General features: G+C 37.2%; 3 protein-coding genes across 5 annotated transcripts; 2 read left to right on the top strand and 1 right to left on the bottom strand.

The window, feature by feature from the left end:
• Nucleotides 1-2,433: 2,433 nt before the first annotated feature.
• On the top strand, nt 2,434-8,456 carry LOC113698107 (monosaccharide-sensing protein 2). 3 transcript variants are annotated; one of them, XM_027217797.2, is made up of 6 exons: nt 2,434-2,670; nt 3,264-3,434; nt 3,653-4,219; nt 4,852-5,750; nt 7,123-7,310; nt 7,644-8,456. In XM_027217797.2, exons 2-6 carry the CDS (start codon nt 3,356-3,358, stop codon nt 8,083-8,085), a joined length of 2,175 nt encoding a protein of 724 aa, XP_027073598.2. In that variant the 5' UTR covers nt 2,434-2,670; nt 3,264-3,355; the 3' UTR covers nt 8,086-8,456. The 3 variants fall into 3 exon arrangements, with proteins under 3 accessions (XP_027073598.2, XP_027073597.2, XP_027073596.2); XM_027217796.2 differs by having other exon boundaries at nt 2,590-2,715; XM_027217795.2 differs by having other exon boundaries at nt 2,646-2,881.
• A 1,746-nt stretch (nt 8,457-10,202) lies between these two features.
• LOC113697822 (uncharacterized) lies at nt 10,203-13,551 on the top strand. The gene is made up of 6 exons (XM_027217410.2): nt 10,203-10,660; nt 10,889-10,955; nt 11,078-11,213; nt 11,330-11,654; nt 12,306-12,434; nt 12,574-13,551. Exons 1-6 carry the CDS (start codon nt 10,540-10,542, stop codon nt 13,038-13,040), a joined length of 1,245 nt encoding a protein of 414 aa, XP_027073211.1. The 5' UTR covers nt 10,203-10,539; the 3' UTR covers nt 13,041-13,551.
• Nucleotides 13,552-18,673: 5,122 nt separating this feature from the next.
• LOC113698052 (RING-H2 finger protein ATL80-like) lies at nt 18,674-20,172 on the bottom strand. Its single transcript, XM_027217721.2, has one exon. The coding sequence runs from the start codon at nt 19,793-19,795 to the stop codon at nt 19,130-19,132; it is 666 nt and encodes a 221-aa protein (XP_027073522.1). The 5' UTR covers nt 19,796-20,172; the 3' UTR covers nt 18,674-19,129.
• Nucleotides 20,173-21,702: the final 1,530 nt, after the last annotated feature.

Below are 21,702 nucleotides of genomic sequence, written 5' to 3'. Positions count from 1 at the left end.
TCGGCAAAGTTTATAGTTCTTGTTTTCACAAGTTGGATTTATATGTAATCTTCCACATGTGGGGTGGATTTATTTCTGCCTATAGATTACCAATAGTCGGATGCAGGAAAAAAAAAAAAATCGACAGCCAAGTCAAGAAGTTGGAAATTTGTGCAGTGCAACTCATTTGCATTTGCTACAAATTATTTGTCTTCTTTATGCTGTAAAAAACTTGATATTTGATTGTGACATTGATCATAGCATCCCATCTATGCTTGACGGAGGCATGAGTCAGACCATGTACACTTAACAAGTGGAAGAGTGTAGGATGGCTTTAACTGAAATTATGAATATTTGCAATTGCTAGACGAGTGTATCAGGCAATAAATTCTGCAATTAAGTTTCGAGCAAATCATATACATAGAGAATGTATACACTATCATAATTGAATTCATGACATACGTGCAAAAGTTGAATTTTAAATTCAAATTTTATCTAATTGTCATTTATCAAACATTGACAATATATACACCATCATTCATTATAGGAAAGATTCATCTTTAAGGAGTAACTCTTGTATACACTGACGACAACGTGTAAATTATTATTATTGAATTTTTTACATAAATATAAATTTTAAATTTTACATAGTCATCATTCATTTAAGATTGACAATATACATGCATTGTCAATGCATAAAAGATTAATCGAATTACCTAACTATTTAGCTATATGAGATAATTGTTCAACCAAATAAGAAAGAAAGTGGTAGCTAGCAATAAACAAGAAGGATCTGGACAGTGTGCATCCAAGCATTTCTCAAATATTTGAAATTTACAGCTAATGATCATAAAAGTGTGATGAATTCCAGCTTTTGCAGACATGATACGGATGCAGCAGCTTGCAGAAGAATGCCAGACAGAACCAGAAAAGGACTGTATGGGAGGAAAATATGGGGAAGAGCAGAAACAAATGAGATGAGGGCTACGTCAAGATGACGTGGAACGAGTATTTAATTGAATATTATTGAATAGAATCTTACCTCGGCAAAGGAAAAAAAAAATGAAAAATAATTTTCCCTGGTTCTGGGACTAGTTCCCTAAAATGAAACTAATTGGACTAACATGCCACTAGGTAGCTTTTGTAAGAATGATTACTGTGTAAGTTGTGATGAGATTAGTTTATACTTAAGAATTTTGATTGCCATTTAAAAAAGGGTTAATTACATTTACCTCCCTGAGGTTTGACCATATTACCAATCAATCCCTGTAATTTGTCCAAATAACGGTCTCACCCTTTGAATGATCAAACATTAAACAAAAACCCCCTTAATGCCGAAAATGCCCTTATTGAGGCCATGTTACATTAAAAAAAGAACATATTTTTATTTTATTAACCCTGAAGCAATCCAAAAAAATAGAAAAAAGTTTTTGCTTATTATTTTATAAAAACCATATCTTTGCTTCCATAAATAGTTTTGAATCAATAATTATTTTAAATCTTCAAAATGAATATTAAAAATTAGATAAATTGAGAAAAAAATAAAAAAAGAAGAAATTATTTTAATTCCTGAAGTATGGTTCGAATTTGTGATGAGATTAGTTTATACTTAAGAATTTTGATTGCCATTTAAAAAACTTGTACCCTTCTCGTTTAGATCTTTGTATTAAAAAAAAGTAATAATTTTAATTACGCAACAAAGAAACTAAGATCAAAATATTCCCATGCAAAATATTACAATAACAAATAGCTCCAAAACACTACACAATAGCTATAGTTAATCAATAATTGTAAAAATGCAACTTATGAAGAGATTCAAAACCTTACATAATTTTAAGCTTAGCTTTTGGAGATGGTGAAGTCATATCAAAATGTTATCAATTTATGAAGTGAAGTCAAATCAGTAAGTTATGCATTAGGCAACTGTTGAAAAAAAAAAAAAAACTCCATTTGGTTAATGCATTTAAATTCTTTGTTAATGCATCATGATAAATGGCGTTTCCTTTTCAAATTGAAATTTCCAAGTATTGCTATCCCTACACTCTAGAATTGAATATAATGCAATCACTAAAAAATCTTTATTCCATTCTCACTTCTCTATTCATTTCTTCTTCTAAACCACAGTGTAAATAATAATAATAAAAAAAAAAAACCTTAAAATGTGGTATGTTTGTCCAAAAGTGATTTCACGTACCAACAAAATTATGGCGTATGTTCGTCCAAAAGCCAAATGGGAAAAAGAATAATTATTATGTTATGGATCTTGAATCTATAGTCTTTCTTTCTGACACAATAATCAGTTTCGTAAACTCTCCGAAGTCACCAACAAAAATAAAAATTAAATTAAATCCTCTGATGAATCATCAATCTCTCCGAGGATTGCACATTTTTTAAAACAACTAGTTTGTCCCTTAATCAAAGAGAGGGAAGGGGGGGAAAAAAAAAAGAAAAAGGAAACACAACAGATCAGCGAAGCACGTTCCTACCTCTGTTGCCATCCCGCAAATCATCCCCTTTGAACTGGTTTTGCGATACCACAGAAAATTGCACCTCTCTCCTCCCCTCTCACGTTTCCCTTCTTTTACAGCAGCCCTTCTCCTTTACACGTCCAAGGGCGACTTTGACAGGGACCGTCTTAAATCCTTATTGATTTTGTGTATTGGGTCGCTGGCCTTTTCACCAATCAAGAAAGTACAGCTCTGTTTTGTTTTGGCTTTTGGATTCTTTTGCCACCAGGTTCTGTATTTAAACGAACATAACCCCACCAAAAGATTAAGAAAAAAGAGCCCATCTTTTTATATACAGTATTCCCTTTTCAGCATTGGTAGATCTCTGCATGTAGTATAATACAAAATCAACATTACCATCAGTACCTTTACAATTCGCTGTTCTTGAGCCTAAGGTACCCACATAGCATATTCCTGTGTTTCGAGACTTTTTTGATACGTTGGTTTGAATTGTATTTTATGATCGTGTTTAGTTTCCTGAGTTTCTGAGCTGATTTTTCCATTTGCTAATAGATAGGTTGGCAATGGCAAGGTTAACTGAAATCAAGTTTAGATTTTTTTTCCTTTTTAATCTCAGTAAACTGATTGTATGTGAAGATTTTATTGATCTTGCATCTGTTCTGATGAATTTTATTTGAATGATTCTTTCTGATTCTTGTACTTTCATGCTTCAAGCGCTCTTATATGTTGCCACTGGGGAATTCTCCTGATGACAATTTCCTGCAATTCTGTCAATGTCAGATGCATATTCTGAAGCTTTTATTGTTGTGGTTATAGGTTCAAGTCAAAGCTGAAAATATTTGGAGTTCAAGATAATTGAATCTGCAAAAAAGGTTCAACAGTTGGACAAAGGGTGGAATTCGTTAAAAATGAGGGGAGCTGTACTGGTAGCAATTGCTGCCGTAGTTGGGAACTTTGTACAGGGATGGGATAATGCAACAATAGCAGGTGTGTATAATTATTCAAGGTGGTTTTAGTTGAGGTTTTGCTTCAGTCTTCAAGCTTCGACTTCCACTCTGAACAATGATCTAATGCAGTCTATCTTTTTCGCTCTTAATTGTGACTTGAGCTTACATGTATTTGAGGGAATTATATTCTGAACTCTAAACTCATGGCTGCGATCAGGACCGCTAATTCCTGAAAGAATTACATCTTTTATATTTCAGGTTCTGTTCTTTACATCAAGAGGGAATTTAATCTTCAAACTCAGCCAACGGTGGAGGGGCTAATTGTTGCTATGTCACTTATTGGAGCCACAGTTATAACAACATTCTCTGGGTCTGTGGCAGATTGGCTAGGACGGCGTCCAATGCTAGTAATTTCATCTGTCCTGTATTTCCTTGGCGGGTTGGTGATGTTGTGGGCTCCAAATGTATATGTCCTGCTTTTAGGAAGGCTATTGGATGGATTTGGAGTTGGACTCGCAGTTACACTTGTTCCTCTTTATATTTCTGAGACAGCCCCAACAGAAATAAGAGGGCTATTGAACACTCTTCCACAGTTTGCTGGTTCTGCAGGAATGTTTTTGTCATACTGCATGGTCTTTGGAATGTCATTGCAAGATTCTCCCAGTTGGAGGCTAATGCTTGGGATTCTTTCAATCCCTTCTCTAGCATATTTTGCATTGGCTGTTTTTTTCTTGCCTGAATCTCCAAGGTGGCTTGTCAGTAAAGGGCAGATGCAGGAGGCGAAAAAAGTGTTACAGAGACTACGTGGCAGGGAGGACGTGACAGGTTTGTTTTGATTGATACTATTCCTTGCCTCAGGCTGGTAGACAATTTAGCAATTCGTTTGAGCTTCTTTTTAGCTTGGCATTCTTTTCTTCCTACAAGCTCAGAGCACTTTCATTGCATGCATACTGTTGAAATGTCAACACATATTTTCTTTTGCAGATCCAAGATTGACATTCTCAATTCTAATGTTTATTTCTCGATTTCCTGTAGCTGATAATGGCTAAGTCTATCACTTCTTATTCCTTGTGTGTGTGTGTGTGTGTGTGTTTGTGTGTATAGATGTGCTCTTACCATATAGTGAGGGATATGTAGTGCAATAGCTGATAAAATTTGAAAAGGATCTTCTGATACAATTTACTTAACTTGAACTTCTCTGTGCATTCTATTGTATCTAGTGATATATTTCTGTATTGATGCCGGTTTCTGGTACCTAAGCAGTTGAGATGAAGGTCTTTTTAGTACATGCTTTTCAGTCATGCATTTTCAGATTCACATTATGTGGTAGAAAATCAATGAAACAAAATAACAAGTTTTGCTGTAAAATTCTGATGTCATACAAGATTTTGAGATTGAAACTTATAATCAAAAAGCCCATTAACATGTTAGTAATGCTAGGTTCCTCCTGTCCACAGGTGAAATGGCTTTATTGGTTGAAGGCCTGGGTGTTGGAGGTGAAACATCCATTGAGGAATATATAATTGGTCCTGACAATGAACTTAACGACAACCAGGACCATGAAGTTGAGAAGGACCAAATCAAGTTGTATGGAGCTCAAGAGGGTCTTTCCTGGATTGCAAAACCTGTCAGGGGACAGAGTACTCTTGGTCTTTCCCGTCATGGGAGTTTGGCAAATCAGAATGTGCCTCTTATGGATCCCATGGTCACTCTATTTGGCAGTGTTCATGAAAAGCTGCCAGAAACAGGCAGTATGCGAAGCATGCTGTTTTCCAACTTTGGCAGCATGTTAAGTGTGGCAGAGCATCCGGGTAAAAATGAAAATTGGGATGAGGAGGCACAAGACTATGGTGAACATCATATATCTGATGCTTCTGGTGCTGAATCTGATGACAACTTAAGGAGTCCATTGCTCTCAAGACAGGGTACAAATACAGACAAGGATGCAGTCTCACGTGGAGCCAATGCGAGCTTCATGCACGGACATGCTGGTGAAGAAGTTGGTAGCATGGGTATTGGTGGTGGTTGGCAGCTTGCATATAGGAAAGACGAGAAAGCTGGAGGAGGACTCAAGAGAATCTATTTACGTGAGGAGGGTGTCCCTGGGTCACAACGTGGGTCCATTTTATCATTACCAGGTGCAGATGTTCATGTAGATGGTGAATGTATACATGCTGCTGCTCTTGTGAGCCAATCTGTTCTCCGCTTAGAGGATGTCAGCGGTCAAAACTCCATCATAGAAGCAGTGGATAAACCATCTGAGTCTGCTGTTAAGGGGCCTAGTTGGAGGGATCTTCTTGAACCAGGAGTCAAACACGCACTCATTGTCGGAATACTAATTCAAATACTTCAGCAGGTAAATTGATTAAGTGGCATGGCATGAGTTGAACACATAAATAACATTCTGACATGTCTAATTCTCTTCTTTGGTGTTGTCCTGTGATTCTGCTGCATTCCTCGAGGAGAAGGAATCCAAAATAAATGTTGTTCTCTTATTAGAATTGGTCTTCTTCCTCGTGTGTTGAATGTATACCAGTAGAGTGGCATCCTAAATTTAGCATGAATTGAAGAAGTATCTACTACCATAGAATTGTCTATATAATTGTTGTCTCGAATAAAGTTAATCACAAGATTCAAGGACTTTGAAAGTAATGGGGAAACCATTTTAATGCTTGCTAGTTTCTAAACAGATTTGAAACAGTTTACAGTGCATAAATAAAGGAAACCTTACTTAATGCTTTCTTGTATAAGTGTTTTGGAAATTGATGTTGCATTGACTCGCCTATTTTTTTGCAATACTGATGCCTTAGGTGTTGTATTCAGCTCACAAGTTGAATTTGTCTGTGAACTTATTAAGAATTGGCTTCGTAGGCCAATACGTACAATTTCATTGTCAGTACTAAGTTTTTCTTATGTAGTATCTTGCAAAACTAGAGTGAAATTTAAGGAACTTCTCATTCATAGATGGCCTTTATTGGTTATTCATCAGAGCGTGGATTGATAGCTGTGACCTAAGGGAAAGTTGTCTTCTTATTTAAGTCATGTGGGCAATATTGCTATCTGCTTTAGCAAAAAGGCTGTAATTTCTACTGTTTGTTACAAAGATTTAGCTATGCTACATGACACGTATACACAGAAAATCTTTTATTCCCAAGAAATTTGCTTCCTATCTGGTCCTCGTACGCTTTTGCTTTGTCTCTCTATGATGGGGCTTGGAATTCAGTTCCCTCAAAGAATTCCTGAAAAAAATTCTGAAGGTACCATCTTGCATGTTTTTGTTCTCCTGCTGTATGATGTACACAAGCTCTCCTGCTCAAAAAAGATTTGGAGGAAGCATAGGAAAGCATTAACTAGTTGATGCTTCTTGAATCATAAACTGCAGAGCTTTTTCCTTGAACTGCATGACTTTTTCCCCCTCAGTAGAAGTTTCTGAACCTGGCTTACCAATCTTACTTCTCTAAATAAACCTACAATCATTTCCTATTTGCATCCCCCTAGCTGCATTCTTGTTTGCATTTATCTGGACTATTTTTTCATGACCTTGTGCAAACTGAAAGGATTTCTTAGTTTAAATTTAAGCTCTGAACTGCACTGATAGATCTTCAGCAAAATTACATTTGTCAAGTGAGCTGAACAAATATATCTTGAAAACTTCTAAACAGCGTAAATGAATGAAATTATTTGTTATTCCATCCTTGAACATTTGTGGTTTTTCTGTACCTTTACAGTTTTCAGGCATAAATGGGGTACTCTACTATACTCCACAAATTCTTGAACAAGCGGGTGTAGGAGTTCTTCTATCAAACATGGGCATTGGTTCAGATTCTTCATCTTTCCTTATAAGTGGTGTTACAACCTTGTTGATGCTTCCAAGCATAGGCGTTGCTATGAAGTTGATGGATGTTGCAGGCAGGAGGTAATAGCACTACTGATGAAACCTAGATTCACCAGTATTGTATCTGTTTGAATTTTTTCTGAAGTTCTTAAAAATTGTAGGCCATGAACCCAGAACTGCACGTTTTTATGTTTTAGAAGATATCTCATTATCTACATCTAGCCTGCGCAATGGTAGGCCTTTTCATTGATTTCTTTCAACAATTTGAATACGAAAGCAAGCGCACCAACACACTCTAATGTAGATTGGAGATGAAAGAATTGGAATGGGAATGTTCTCTCATTTTTACTTGTAGAAGCATAGAAGTTCAACTTGATTTAACTGTGACATTTGACTGAGTATTTTCCTTTTCAGGTTGCTTCTGCTGAGTACATTGCCCTTCTTGTTATTGTCTCTGGTCATTCTAGTCCTAGGCAATGTTATAAACTTGGGAAATACTGCCCATGCTGTTGTCTCCACGATCAGTGTTGTGGTTTATTTCTGCTGCTTTGTCATGGGCTTTGGTCCAGTTCCAAACATCCTCTGTGCAGAGATCTTTCCTACCCGAACCCGTGGCCTTTGCATAGCTATATGTGCTCTTGTATTTTGGATTTGCGACATTATTGTCACCTACAGTCTACCTGTAATGCTCTCCTCCATCGGCCTTGCTGGTGTTTTTGGCATCTATGCTGTTGTCTGTGCCATATCATGGGTTTTCGTCTTCTTAAAGGTTCCTGAAACAAAGGGCATGCCCCTTGAAGTCATTACTGAGTTTTTTGCTGTTGGTGCAAAGCAAGTTGCAGCAAAAGAACAATAGGATGGATACCAAGGGCTTTGAAGGTTCATGTGGTTATCATTTTTTGGAATATAAGGTGCTTAGAATGTGAGCTAAGAGTTATGACATTGTTGGATAGTTCTCCAGGCCAGTACCTGAGAATGTTGGCGACAGTCTGCAGGAGAAAAGAGATGATCACAGGCAAGATTGAGATCCAGATATGACAAATTTCTTTAGCCGTTGCCTCGTTCATTTGCATGTTCTTAGGTATACTCGCTACTTTTTCGAGTTAAATTCAGAATGCCGAGATATCCTACATTGATAGGAGTTAATAGACATTTCACACCCCCTTTATTTGTTCGTTTTGGTTTGCTAAAGTAGTTGGGAAATATTCACAAAAAGCTTGAGGCCAATGATTAGAGCGCACTGTTGCACTTTATCTTATTGTTAAATGCTTTCTGCTTGTGTAATCATCTTACTGTTGATTGCTTTCTGTCTCATCATCAAATGTGTCGTGCCCTTGTTTGGATTGCTAAATTTCTTTTTTTTTAAAAAAAGAAAAATTTAAGATTTCCGTGAACACATTTCTCAATCACATTTTTTACTTCACATACATTAAATTGTTACGGTGCATTTTAACATAAAAATTCTACTAGAAAATAGCAATCCAAACTGTATCGCTTGGCCTAGTACACCTCAACTAAGCCAATTGAATGTGAATCTTTTGATTGGCAATAAGACTCCGCAAACATAAACTTGCTACGCACATCTAAAAGAACAAGGGGTATTTTTATGGGGATTTTATTTATTGATCTAAAAAACTTGAAGTTTGTGAAGTATAGTTAATAGACGGAGCCTATGAGATAAGGTACTCAAATTCGTCTACTACAGCAGCACAACGTGTAGGATGAACAACACAACACTCAGAGCAAAAGCAAACAAATGGACTAGTCAGCATCCAACTGATGGGAGGTTTTCTACCACAGTAATGATCAAGACTCGAGCTTGTCTAGATCATACGATACCATATTCAAACCGAAACTTTCAATATATCTGTATCCTATGGCACGGAAACTTTCAATATACAGCCGGTGTTAATCCATATTTAACCAGTATATTAATGTAGATTAGTGTCATAGTGATTCCGCTTGCACAAAAGAGTAGTTCACAGATAAAACATTATGAAGGTTGAATAAAGAAGAGAAGATTCCCTGATACAGTTGTGATGATGAGCAATGAAGGAATGGAGATGATCTATTCAAAGAAGTTTCTCCTTTGATGTTCTTCCGAATTAGGAAAAGTGCAAGCGTCGATTTAAACAGGACTTTTTTCTCCTCCTCACTTTCTAAGCAGGGGCAACTGAACTAAACTTGTTTTTCTTAAAAGCCTTCGACCAACTTGCTATCTCTCCGGTTCCTTTACTCCAAACAGGTGAGAATTGTAATAGTAAAACTTGTGAAAGAATGGGAGCGTGTGATTGAGAAAAAGCAGGGGACAGTAGTGTTTGAATGGAGGGCTGACGTTGTTTTCAAGCCATCAAAATAGTAGTGAAACTTGGGATTTTCCCAGTCATCAGAGGCTCCATCACAGCCCACACTATTAAGAAAGTTGAAGGAAAGGCAGGAGGAAGAAATGGGCTCAAAAGTGGCTGTCTCAGCTTTTACCACATTAATTTCGGGAAATGAATAGTTAAACCAGCCTCCATAGAATCATGGATTAGCTAATGTTTTGCTGAGATTTATTTGTGTAACAAAAAAGATGATGTAAAATATTGGGACTCAGTTCGAATAAGTGTTCGTGGGCTCTTTCTAGCAATGCAGCATCCCAAAAGTAGGTCTAGAAAAATGAAAAACAAAAATAAAATGGCAATAAACATTGGTTAGTTTTTGCTTATCAAACCTCCGAATTGGTCGAAGGAAGAAAATTAACCGTAAAAGTTTTGAACAATCATACTTGACAATATATGTGAAATTAGATTAAATTTGATTAAAGTCGATGATATTTTAAAATTTATATTTTAAGTTTGAATTTAGCTGGTCAAATAATTCAAACTGCTCGAACTCAAGTTCGAATATAGTCAACACTAGCCGGATTGAGTTTTGATCGAAAAAACTCGTGAACTACTCGATTAAACTCGATTTATTTGTACCCTGCTTGGCAAGCATGAACTTGGTAGGAAAGTATACGGGAAAGGGCAAGATAAAATTTGCATGCGTCGTTGTGGGAACTGGGAAGTCGTACTCCTAAAGAAAGCGCCTTTTGAAGCGCGAGTTATCAAATTTCTTGGTGCAATTACGCAGACGGCGTCGTTGCAACCTCATTAATTCCCTGTTTGGATTAGGGTTTATAGAATATTCCCCTTCTAAAAATTTCAAAGCTTCCATCTTTGCTAATCCCCCTCAAGTCGCATCAGTAGTGCCCAATTGATTCTTGGATCCTGGAATTTGGTCTTATAGGTTCAATCAATCAATCATAGAAGGTAAAATCGAAATCCAAATGGATCAAAATCAACAGCAGCAGCAGAAAGATGAAGTACTTAATCGGGAGTCGCTAGAGAAAAGGCCGGGGATTCTCATGATCGGATCTCCCACCGTCGGAAAACGGACTCTTCTCTCCCGTAAGTTTTAGTATATCTGTACATTTAAATTCGTTGCTTTGTAAATTTAACCCTAAAATCTACAAAAATGAATTAACTTTGTATGCTGTGATTTCATATTCTGTGTTTTAGCAGTTAAATTTTGGTCAAATTTGTTTTTTTTTTTAATCATATCGGGAATTAGAAAATTTTGTGGTTTTCTAAGCTAATTCTTGCATGCATTTTTCTTTGAAAATGTTCTAATTGTAGGATTACTTTCTCTGGATTTTGAAACTGCCTCGGATTCTTCATCATCGTCTGATACTTTTGCATACGGGTGAGTTAATAATACTACTCTATCCTATGTTTATTTGTCTCCGAGGAAAGTCCATTTTCGTGGTTTCCAACAATTTAAATTATGTATGAATTGTTAATTTTGCAATTTGGTTTAACAACCAGCTGGACAATCAACACCAAGTACTATGTAGCTGATGTTTCTCTTTGGATGGCTCATCTTAATGATGAATTTGCTATTCAGAATTTGCCAGGATATGACCAGTTGGCTGCCTTGGTTATGGTCTTCGATATGAATGATGTTAGTCACTATCCTTTTTGCTTGATTTTTACTTTGATGTAATCTCTAAGTCACAGTAGGTTCATTAAGTTACAACGTTAATGTGGCAAATGTGTTGCTCTTGTGTTTTTCTGCAGCTCTCGTCTTTCAGTGCACTAAAAGATTGGGTGGCCCAAAATGATATTCAAAAGTTTGACATACTGCTGTGCATTGGTAATAAAGTAGATCTCCTTCCTGGTCATCCAGCTCATGTTGAGTACAGGAGATGTTTGCTGAAATCTGGTGAATCTTCTGGTGATTTTAGTCTAGAGTTGGATTATGGGATTTCTGAAACTGAAGGTAGTAGCTTATTGGGAGATGATGAACCATCATGGGAGATGAAAAGGTCTTGTATGGACTGGTGTATTGAACACAATATTGAGTACATCGAAGCTTGTGCAACGAATGCAGATTTTGACAAATGTAAGGCTTTTTTATCATTGATTGCAAGTTAATTTCAAAGATTTTGTCCCCACACAAGTTCACTGCCTTGATATTTGCATGACAGATATAGCTAGATTCTAACAAGAAAGGAGTTGGATGGATGTGTTCCAATTTTTTTTTCCTTTGCCCTCGGTATAAAATGCTTGGGTGGGTGTTAGAAACAGTAAGATGTAGTTTCATTTAACAATGCACTTCACCTCTAGGCAGACCTACAAGGGTACATGCTGACTAGTTGATTTCTCTCTCTACTAATCCCATATTATGTCATGTGGGCTTAGTATGATTTGTTTGAAATGAGATTTTATCAACATTTTTTCCTGATTTATTAGGCCTCTAAATATGGTAAACTCGGCAGGAGTAAAGTTAGCTAGTTTAGTGCTCAATAAGGGGAATTTTGCCAGGACCAAATATTGCAGAGTTCATGAAACAACTGTTTTCTCATCCTTTGATCTAATTTGCATTCCTCTCTATTAGATTGTGCTAGATTCTCCTTCTATTAAGTTAATGCAACAGAGTCTCCATCTCCTCAATTTTCTCAAATTGAACTTGAAATGCTGGTCACTGTCTAGCTATCCGGTCGTGGATGTAGTTTCACCTTTCAAATTTTTTGAGCTTTTAGTTTCATGGCAGGTTTATCCGTGGATGGTGATTTGCAGGGTGTGCAACGTCTTTATGGGGCTCTCTCTGCTCATATGTGGCCTGGAATGGTCTTAAAATCTGGTGATAAGATACATGAACCCTCATTACCAGAACAAGAAGGTTCTTACACTAATCCTTGGTTTCTTGATTCCTTCAAAGTCCCCCCACTGACACAAAAGTTAATATTTTTCCCTCTTTCAGTTTTGTTTCATGTTGGAGGTGTGCTTACGAACTCCTTATTTAATTTGTTCATTCTCAGAGTTGTCAGAAGAAGAATCAGACTTTGAACTTGAATATGAAATCTTATCTGCTGGTTCGGCCGATCCATGGGATGACACAGAGGTGGGATGGGTATCTGCAAAAGGTAATGCCACAACTTCAGGGACTAGTGGAGTGATTGAGCAGAACTTTGATTCACAAGATTGCGACCAAAAGAGCCAAAACAGGTCAGTTGAAGGCCAGCCACAACCTTTAACATCAACGCATGGCAAAACTAATGAGGAAGAAGCGATGAAGCTCCATGCAGCTGGCACAGCCTCAGAGCCTGATGAGGGTACTACATATGATTTTGAGGATCTGGATCAGTTGATGTCTGAGATTGGAAACATGCGCAACAGCTTAAGGTTGCTGCCTGATTTCCAGAGGAGGGAGATGGCTGCCAAGCTGGCAATGAAAATGGCTGCGATGTTTGGTGATTCTAGTGAAGATGAAGAAGGATTGAACTGATGGGTTACATTATTTTGGCCTGTTACAAGATTCAGACGACATTCTTCTTCAGCTGGGTAAACATGAATTGGAAGTTTAATCCAAAAATGTCTCTCTTCTCAGAACAAGAGTACAATCATTAATTCTCCTGCTCAAGTATGCTGAAATGGGAAGCTTTTGCTACCCTTTTTTCTGTGTGCTATTCTGCATTGGAAGTGTCGCTCATTGGGTCTGGTGGATTCAGCGAAATGACGTGAAACTCGGAGAGTAAAACTACGTGTATCTGCTCACTGTACAGCTAATGAAGCAGTTGTTAAGGACTGCGACAAAATTTGGATCTACAGGATGTGTCAATAATTGGACCTTACCGACTCTAATATGGCTTAATTATTCGTATGATCCGTTAAGCGAGTGACAGGTTGGGTATGTCTAGAGATAGTTTATGCACATTTTCATGATTCAACCAATATGTACTTTTCTTCTGATCAACTGTCAAAGGCTCAAATTGAAATTGTGATGACTATTTTGCCAATTCCTGTTCTTATTCAGAAGTATGATTTGGCTTATAGAAGCCGCATTTGATGAAGTTAATACCAGACGATTAGTGCTATTATGGATTGGCTGGCACAATGTAAGTGTTCGCTGTTTTAATTGTTGACTCCTCTTGTTGCGATTTCAATTTGTTCCAGTACCAACATCTCTCTGCTTGACGGCCCTCTGCCTAGTGGGACAAAAAAGGAGCAGTTGGGGAGGTAAAGCGCATTGCCGTGATTCTTGACCCTCTTCCTTGGCAAAACTCAAAAAGTGGTTCAAGAAAGTAAGGCCGAAGTTGTTGCTTGTGGAGTTGGGATTTTTTTTTTCTTTCTTTCTCTTTCTTTTTTCAACAGCCTGAATCAGACTTTTGTTGTTTTATAAACCTAATCCCAGAATTAACCTCAAAAGCCGGCAACTCTTGAGGCAATCCCTTTTCTTTCTTTCTCTTTCGTGGGGTTCAAAACTTTGCTCGTCGGGGGTGTTGTTCTATCATTCATCGAGGATTTCAATTCCGGTAGGTAAAATATATCGGGGCAGTGGAATTATGGTTCGGCCTAACCGACATGATTGCATTTTACAACTGGCCATTACCTAGTGCCAAAATAAGCTACGAAAACAACGTTAATTGTTATTATAAGGTGTAAGTTGGCCAGTGGGCGATACAGTTTCAAGTAAGATTTACATGAATCCTTCTTTGTATTTTCTTGATTCATGTGTGTGCAACTTATCCAATCACATTATTGTTACAACAATGGGCCTCATTTTGCAAGTATTTCTGCTTTTTCCCTAGTAAACTTGAGCAATTTTTAGTTTTCATATTCATTTAGAAATTTACTTAAGAGTAGTGGCGTCCCTCTTTCAATACTTTTATTTTATTTATATTTATTTTTGTAATACGCGCTTTTTTTTCTGGTGTAATATTTGAAAGAGTTCGACCAATGGTAACACTAACTTGAAATAATTAATAATAAAAAAATGTCAAAGATACCAGCCGATGATGACTAAAACATCCCTGTCATAATGCCGTGTTTTTTGTGGCATAATTTATTATTGAAATTGCTTGAATAATGACAAACAAAGTAGAAAGTAAAAACCGGTGAAGAAAAACATATTGGTAAATTTCTCATTTTAAAGCATCTAGAAGGACGAACTCATAATTTACTTTCTTGACTCTGTCAAAACCAAAATATCTAGTAATTGCACTTTTCCTGTTGCCGAAACATTTGTTAAAGTATATATATATATGTTTTTTCCCCTTGATAACCCCGGCTTAGTGGAAGATATTTTATACCCATTTTGGATGGATGACCTTGGTTGGATGATTTTCTCCTCATCTGCCAATGGAGTACATAGGATATGCGGGCCGAGACGGACAGATTGAGCCCTTTCCTCTCGTTCTCCTTTCAAGAAATGAAAGACCAAGGCAAATTTCTTTAGTTGATCCATGGTACAATGATGCAGGGGGATGAAATGCCACTAACGCAGCTGCGGGCACTAGTAGTGGAAATCTTGAGATTTACGCTGTCAAAACAAAGGAGAAGATATATCAAATGTACCTCGTACCTAATTATTCTCTCTTTCAAGAAACCGTAGACAAAGGAACCTCTTTTGTGAGGGTGCTCTTTGTTTGGTCATGACTGATAATGATGCATAACTTTGGAAAAGTGCTTGTGCTCTCTGCAAAGGTTCCTACTTTCCTATATTCTCTTGGCAGACTTTTTTAGTCTCATAAGGGCATGGATCTAGTAAGCATATTCAGCAACTCAGGAATTTACTGAATTTTAATTTACAAGATATCTCTACTATACTAGGGCTGCAAACGAACCGAACCGAGTCGAGTTTTGAGTTAATCGAGCCGAGCCTCGACTAAATTTTACCAAGCTCGAACTCGAGCTCGACGAGCAGGCAAATTTCAAGCTCGAGCTCGACTCGAATCAAGTCGAGCCGAGCTCGAGCTCGAAAAAAAATAAAAAATAAATAAAATAATATTTTTTTCTTAATAAATAATAAAATATTAAGGATATATACGTAATTTTACTATGAAAATAAAAAATAAAAAATATATATATATTTATAATATAAGTAATTTTATTATTAAATAAAAATAAAAATAAAAAAATATATATATACCCAAACTCGCGAGCCGGCTCGCGAGCTAACGAGCTTAATATTCTAAGCTCGAGCTCGAGCTCGACTCAAGCTTGACTCGAGCCGCTCGCGAGCGGCTCGATTCGTTTGCAGCCTTACATGATATAAACGGGGAGGGACTTTTGGTTTAAACACATTTTTGTCACTTTATGTCTTTTATAAACTACCCTCACTAACTGCGTAAGGGTGGCAATGGATCCCCCCACCCCATTTCTCCCGCGAGGGAAGAAATCAACTTACCATATATTAATAATCTGTTCATCTACAGGACAATTTTATCATCTATTCTATCGCAAAATATTCAATAACCAAATATTCAAGTACTCAATTTTAGACCATTCAACGAGTTACAAATACTAATAACTAAAGAAAATTAGCAACCTGTCAATACCATGAAAATGACATTAAAACATCCGACTGAAATGTAAAAAGACCAATTCACAATTGTATATTCGCAATTATGTTAATTTTTTTTTTGTATGTGGGGGACGGGGTGGGAGATGGGGCAGGTGTATGTTGCCCCATTCCTCCCCCCATGGGCACCCGCCCCTGTTGCCACCCTTACTAACCACCTAATATAATCAACTGCCAATTATGGTTATGAATTATTTCTAAATAACTATCTATTTATACACCTTATTTTTGCGAATATTTTTAATACCTAATGACAAAAATATGAAACCAATTCTTCTGAAAATGATACAAATTCACTCTAAATTTTAACAATATATTTTCTTATTAGTTGCACACACATTGGTGTGTGCCTTGAACACTAGTTGTTGATAAAAAAGAGTAAGTAAAAAAAAAAATAGGCAGTGAAAAATATGCAATTATGGTCTACGGATCCTGCGTGAAGACCAAGGAAAACCCAAAAAGAAGTTATGCAAAAATAATTGACTTATCGTATATCTTGACATGATAATCGTCACATAAATGTCCTCATCCATGATTAAGACAATTAGCTCGCGCTCTGTCACAAATCCAAGAATTTGTGATTTCTAATGTACCAAAATTGGTTCTGAATGTGGGGGAGCTTACGATATGATCCCTTCAATCATCATCAATTTCATAAGGAAAATTATTGTGTGAAAGCGGTGCTAAAAATATATATGCCTTTGGTTTTTATCAAGAATAGAACTATTAGCAGCAAGACGACTGTTGTTCTGATGGAATATTGGACAGAACATTAAATTCTTTCTGGGTTGACAGTGACCAAACAGACATTAACACAATTTATCTTTCTCGAATGATTTTGTATTATTTCTTGGTAATTTTGTGGAATCATTACTCAAAAAACTCTCTTTAAAGTTGCTTTTGTTTATAAATGGTAATAGGCACAGGCAAATTGCAGTGCCCCCAATCCGTTTACCTACTTGGATATAAATACTGCATGTTCTCGTCCCTCAGTCATAACTCATAAGTAATAACCTATTATTACCTTTTTTTTTTTTGAAAAAAAAAAAAAGATAACCTATTACCATTTGAGTTTCTTAACCCAATTTTTTTCCCCTCATCCTAACTTGAAAACGGCCTTAAAACAAGAGTTAGCCTTCTCCGCCAGTAAATGATCAAGCAAGCGCACAGGGTGAAATCTTAATAGTTTTTTTTTTTTTTTTTAGTTTTTTTATGATGTGATAACAAGAAAGAAAGTTTTTGGATTCTTTAGTCATACTTCTCTCCACCAACAATTGAAAATTGCCTAGATTTTGTTTTAATGCCAAATATAACTGTATTATATCAAACCTGTGCAGCGTACTAATTTGGGCCCTGTTTGGTAAGTAAGCTTTTTGGGTATTTATCTAAAATTTTACTATAACTTACTGTAGACGTCGTAGAAAAAAAAAATTTTGAAGTGCGTAAATTTTTTAATATTATGAAATGTACAGTTTAAAAACTTTGAGAAGTTTTTTGAAGTTACTATAGTTAAAGTTGTTAAAAAACTTGTAACAAATAAACTTGCCAAAAGCCGAACAGTAGCTAGGTTTGAAATGCTAATTTTTCTTCTTTATTCATTTCCAGAAAGTTCCGTCGATTTCTGGTCTGAGTTGTCCAATTATCGGTACCGAAAATTACATCGTACGTTTCTTGACTGTACGCATTATACAGTGACAAAAAATCTCAAGAGTTTGGCAGTTTCTCTAGGGAGTGACTAAAGCCTGGTTTGGATTGCCGTTTTCGGTCGAAAAATTACGTCGTTTTTCGTGATCACATTTCTCTATTATTTTTTTCTTTCACGTACATCAAATCGTTACAGTAATTTTTCAACAAAAAAAAAATGATGAAAAATACAATCTAAATACAATATAATTTACTAATAAAAGCAAATCTTTCAACTGAGAATCGGAATGCAACGAGGCTTATCCCTTATCCATTCTGGTGTAGAGCTTTGCAGGCAGCCTTTAGGGAGGACCTGAAACGGCTTTTCCCCTTCAATCAATCCTCACGCCCAGACTTGGCTAGTGTCGGGTGAGGATGACGATGCTCATCCTTTTCTGTCTTAAAATTAATTGAAAGATTCATTTCACAAATTTTCCTCGTATGATCCAAGCCGAAAGCACCATTCCAAAAGAACTACATGCGTCAGTGTAATAGCCACTAGAAAGAACTGCACCACCAATTCGAACGCTCGCAATACTACACCTGTAATGCTACTATCTTTTTTTTGTCAAAATGGAGTTACTTTATTAATAAGCACTAATCCAATCGATCCGCCAAATGCGGTTACATGATGCACTTTTGTCTTTTCCTTTTTATTTATTTTTTTTCTAATTTTAGAGCATTTTGATAGTATTCGGGTATATTGTGGTAGGATTGCTGATAATATTAGGGGGACAAATTGTAGCTTAGATCACTCCGCCAATCTTTGCTCTGGATAAGTGGATATATATATATATATATATATATATATATATATATATATATATATATTATATAATTACATGTTTAAATACAGTAAAAGACACTTAGATCGATGGCCACAAAGAGAAGTTAAGGCGGCTAAACTAGTAAGCTAACAACGAACGATACGAGGAGTAATGTGACAATACCCTAAAAAAAAAAAAAAAAAGAAAGAAAAATTGGAAGAAAATTAATAACTTCCACAAATTGATTAGGTAGAGAGAATGACATGGGAGGGAGACACAGGGCTTCAGCCAATGGGTCCATTTTCCTCTTCAGCCATGCAACACGTGGTACCGGTTCGCCTGCGCTTCGCACTTTCTAGCCCTTCCCTTTGTTTGCGTCCAGAAAAGGTCACGTGCAGATCGCCCTTTCCGTCACGGGCTCCAAACTTTTTCCACTGTACTTTCTAATCCGAATCCCTGTACATTTGTATGCATCCGAACCAGGCAAGATAAGCAGTTTTCACCGTTACAGCTTTCCACTTTTCTTTTTCTTCTTTCATTTTTGTTTTACCTATATTTACCCTTTTAGGGTAAAAAATAGCTCGAGCTCGGAACTGCTGCAGCTGCTGCTCGACGGTCTGATCTGGTTTGCTTGACTTGAGTCTCCGCTGGCGTCGCAACCTGAGCTGCGCCGGAAACGTTCATCGCCGGGAACTCGCCACACTTCTGGCAACGAGCAACGACGAGGATCTGCCGGCACGACGGGCACGACGAATGCGAACCTAGCCACGTGTCAATGCACTGAACGTGGAATCCATGGCCGCACTGTGGCAGCACTCGGATCTCGTCGCCGTCGGCGTACTCCGCCAAGCAGATAGCACAATCACCCGTGACAGCGCCAATACCATCTCCGGCGCCGGTGGCGGAACTGGAGGAGTCGTAAGTGTATTTCGGCAGCGACTGGACTATCTTCTTCTTCAGTCCTTTGTTAGGGGAACGTTGCCCGGGAACGCGGCCATTACCGGGGGTTCCACGGCGGAGCCAGGCGCAGCGAGCTACGGCGATGAGGCCAACCACGCAGATTAGAGCGCAGAGTAAAGCTGCGAGGATTACGACGAAGTCGGACTCGACGGCGACTGACTGAGGTGGCTCGGCCGCTGGTGACGAGTGTTTAGCTGGAGGGGACGACGTCGTTGCTGTCGAATTGGCAGTTGTGACGGTGGATAACAGAATTCTGAGTGAACGAGTCATCGCTCATTGAATAATTTTTTACCTTTTTCTTTTGCCTTCTTTTCTTTTTGGGCTAAATATTCGGAGAAGTTGTGAAGGGGAAAAATAGAAGGGAAAATTGAAGATGGATAGTTGGATCGGTCAGGCCAGGTGCTTTTAAGGATGGACCGATGGAGTATTTATTTATGCACGGACTATGTTCATGTTGTGTTATCTAAAGTGGTGCTGGTGGACTGGGAGTGGGCGGTGGGTAATACGGGAGATTTGTAAGACGGAGTTTTGAGAAGAAAAAGCAGAAAAATGGTCGGCACTGGGTACGACTCCCTGTTGACTCGGGCGGACGCTCACGTACCATACCCAACCGGATTTTAAGGATAAACTCTCAAAACCCAAAAAGAAAAGAAAGATGAACCTTGGCTGCGTTTTACTTTTCTATTTGTTATACCAAGTAGGGCTGCAAACGAGTTGAGTTTTGAGTTAATTGAGCCGAGGTTCGATTAAATTTTATCAAGTTCGAGCTCGAGTCCGAGCTCGACGAGCCGGCAAATTTCTAACTTGAGCTCGACCCGAATCAAGTCGAGCTCGAAAAAAAAATAAAAAATAAAAATTTTATTTTTAAAAAAATAAATAAAATAATATTTGTTTCTTAATAAATAATAAAATATTAAGAATATATACGTAATTTTACTATGAAAATAAAAAATAAAAAAAATATATAATATACGTAATTTTATTATTAAATAAAAATAAAAAATATATATATATATATATATATATATATGTATACCTAAACTCGCGAGCCGTCTTGCGAGCTAACGAGCTTAATATTCTGAGTTCGAGTTTGACTTGAACTGGCTCGAATTCGACTCGAGCTTGACTTGAGCTGCTGGCGAGCGACTCGATTCGTTTGCAGCCCTAACCCCAAGGAAAAAAAATTCTTTACCTTTTTTTTTTGGGATTCTAATAGTATCAGAAACGCTGTAAGTTTGATAGTTGGAAATATCCCTCATTCATTTTCACTCGTGTCAGTTGGGATGTTAAATACTCGCGAAAGAAAGTATTTACAAATCAGGGATGAAAATATCCACAACTGATAGGAAACTGATAGATTTAGAAATTTTAATAATTTAAAGAGCAATCTTATTCTTATAAAGTCAGCTTCTACCTATAGCGCTCTTTTTCTTTTTTTTTTTCTTTCTTTTCTATTCAAGGTAGATAGAAGAAGAAAATAAGAACAAAACTTGAATACGAATACAACGGCGGGCGCATCCACTTTGTTTTTTTCCAATTAATCCCGTGCTGGCATCCTTTGATTTGACAATCCTTGCTGTTTTGTAATATTATGCAACAACCTTATTATCACAGAAATTGACTAATGATTTAGGCCATCAAAGATGAACCAATGATTAAGTCGGTCTTTGGTTGCAGGTGGGGGATCAAATCTCATCTATAATGAAAAAAATTCAAAAGTGATGTTAAAATATTTCTTTGATCTAGTCAGATTTGTATACCTGTTAACCCTTAGTACAAGTCTCTTTAGACTCCTCTGTCATGTACATTAGAAAAGAATAGATTTTACAATTGTCATCGTTGTTGTCGGAGGAAAAAAAAAAAAGGACTAATGATTTATGTAGTATATATTATAGGCTGTGTAGCTGTGAAAAATGGTGCGTCTCTTAACTTAAAGAAGAAATTATAGGAGGACATTGGACCAAAATGGTAAAATTGCTTAAATGGACAACTTGGTGTCGTCGCTTACTTCTCTGAGCTTTTAACCCATCAGCCCCACCACAACATGTGCGCCTCTGTTACAACACAAGTGGAAGTGTGGAACCCTCCACCACGCCACCACATCTTCTTCTTTCAATCTTTCGCACCTCCCGTCTCTATCCCGTCCAGATATTTCTTTCTCCCTCCCTCCCTTCCTT

This window comes from Coffea arabica, chromosome 7c (genome assembly GCF_036785885.1).
Source record: "Coffea arabica cultivar ET-39 chromosome 7c, Coffea Arabica ET-39 HiFi, whole genome shotgun sequence".
NCBI lineage: Eukaryota > Viridiplantae > Streptophyta > Magnoliopsida > Gentianales > Rubiaceae > Coffea > Coffea arabica.
This window is presented reverse-complemented; position numbering and strand designations above follow the sequence as displayed.

Coding starts and splice junctions, on each gene's coding strand:
- LOC113698107 (XM_027217797.2), top strand. CDS start 3,356: ATGAGGGGAGCTGTACTGGTAGCAATTGCTGCCGTAGTTGGGAACTTT. Junction 3,435..3,652: donor GGATAATGCAACAATAGCAG/GTGTGTATAATT, acceptor TTTATATTTCAG/GTTCTGTTCTTTACATCAAG. Junction 4,220..4,851: donor TGGCAGGGAGGACGTGACAG/GTTTGTTTTGAT, acceptor TCCTGTCCACAG/GTGAAATGGCTTTATTGGTT.
- LOC113697822 (XM_027217410.2), top strand. CDS start 10,540: ATGGATCAAAATCAACAGCAGCAGCAGAAAGATGAAGTACTTAATCGG. Junction 10,661..10,888: donor AAAACGGACTCTTCTCTCCC/GTAAGTTTTAGT, acceptor TTCTAATTGTAG/GATTACTTTCTCTGGATTTT. Junction 11,214..11,329: donor TGGTCTTCGATATGAATGAT/GTTAGTCACTAT, acceptor GTTTTTCTGCAG/CTCTCGTCTTTCAGTGCACT.
- LOC113698052 (XM_027217721.2), bottom strand. CDS start 19,795: ATGACTCGTTCACTCAGAATTCTGTTATCCACCGTCACAACTGCCAAT.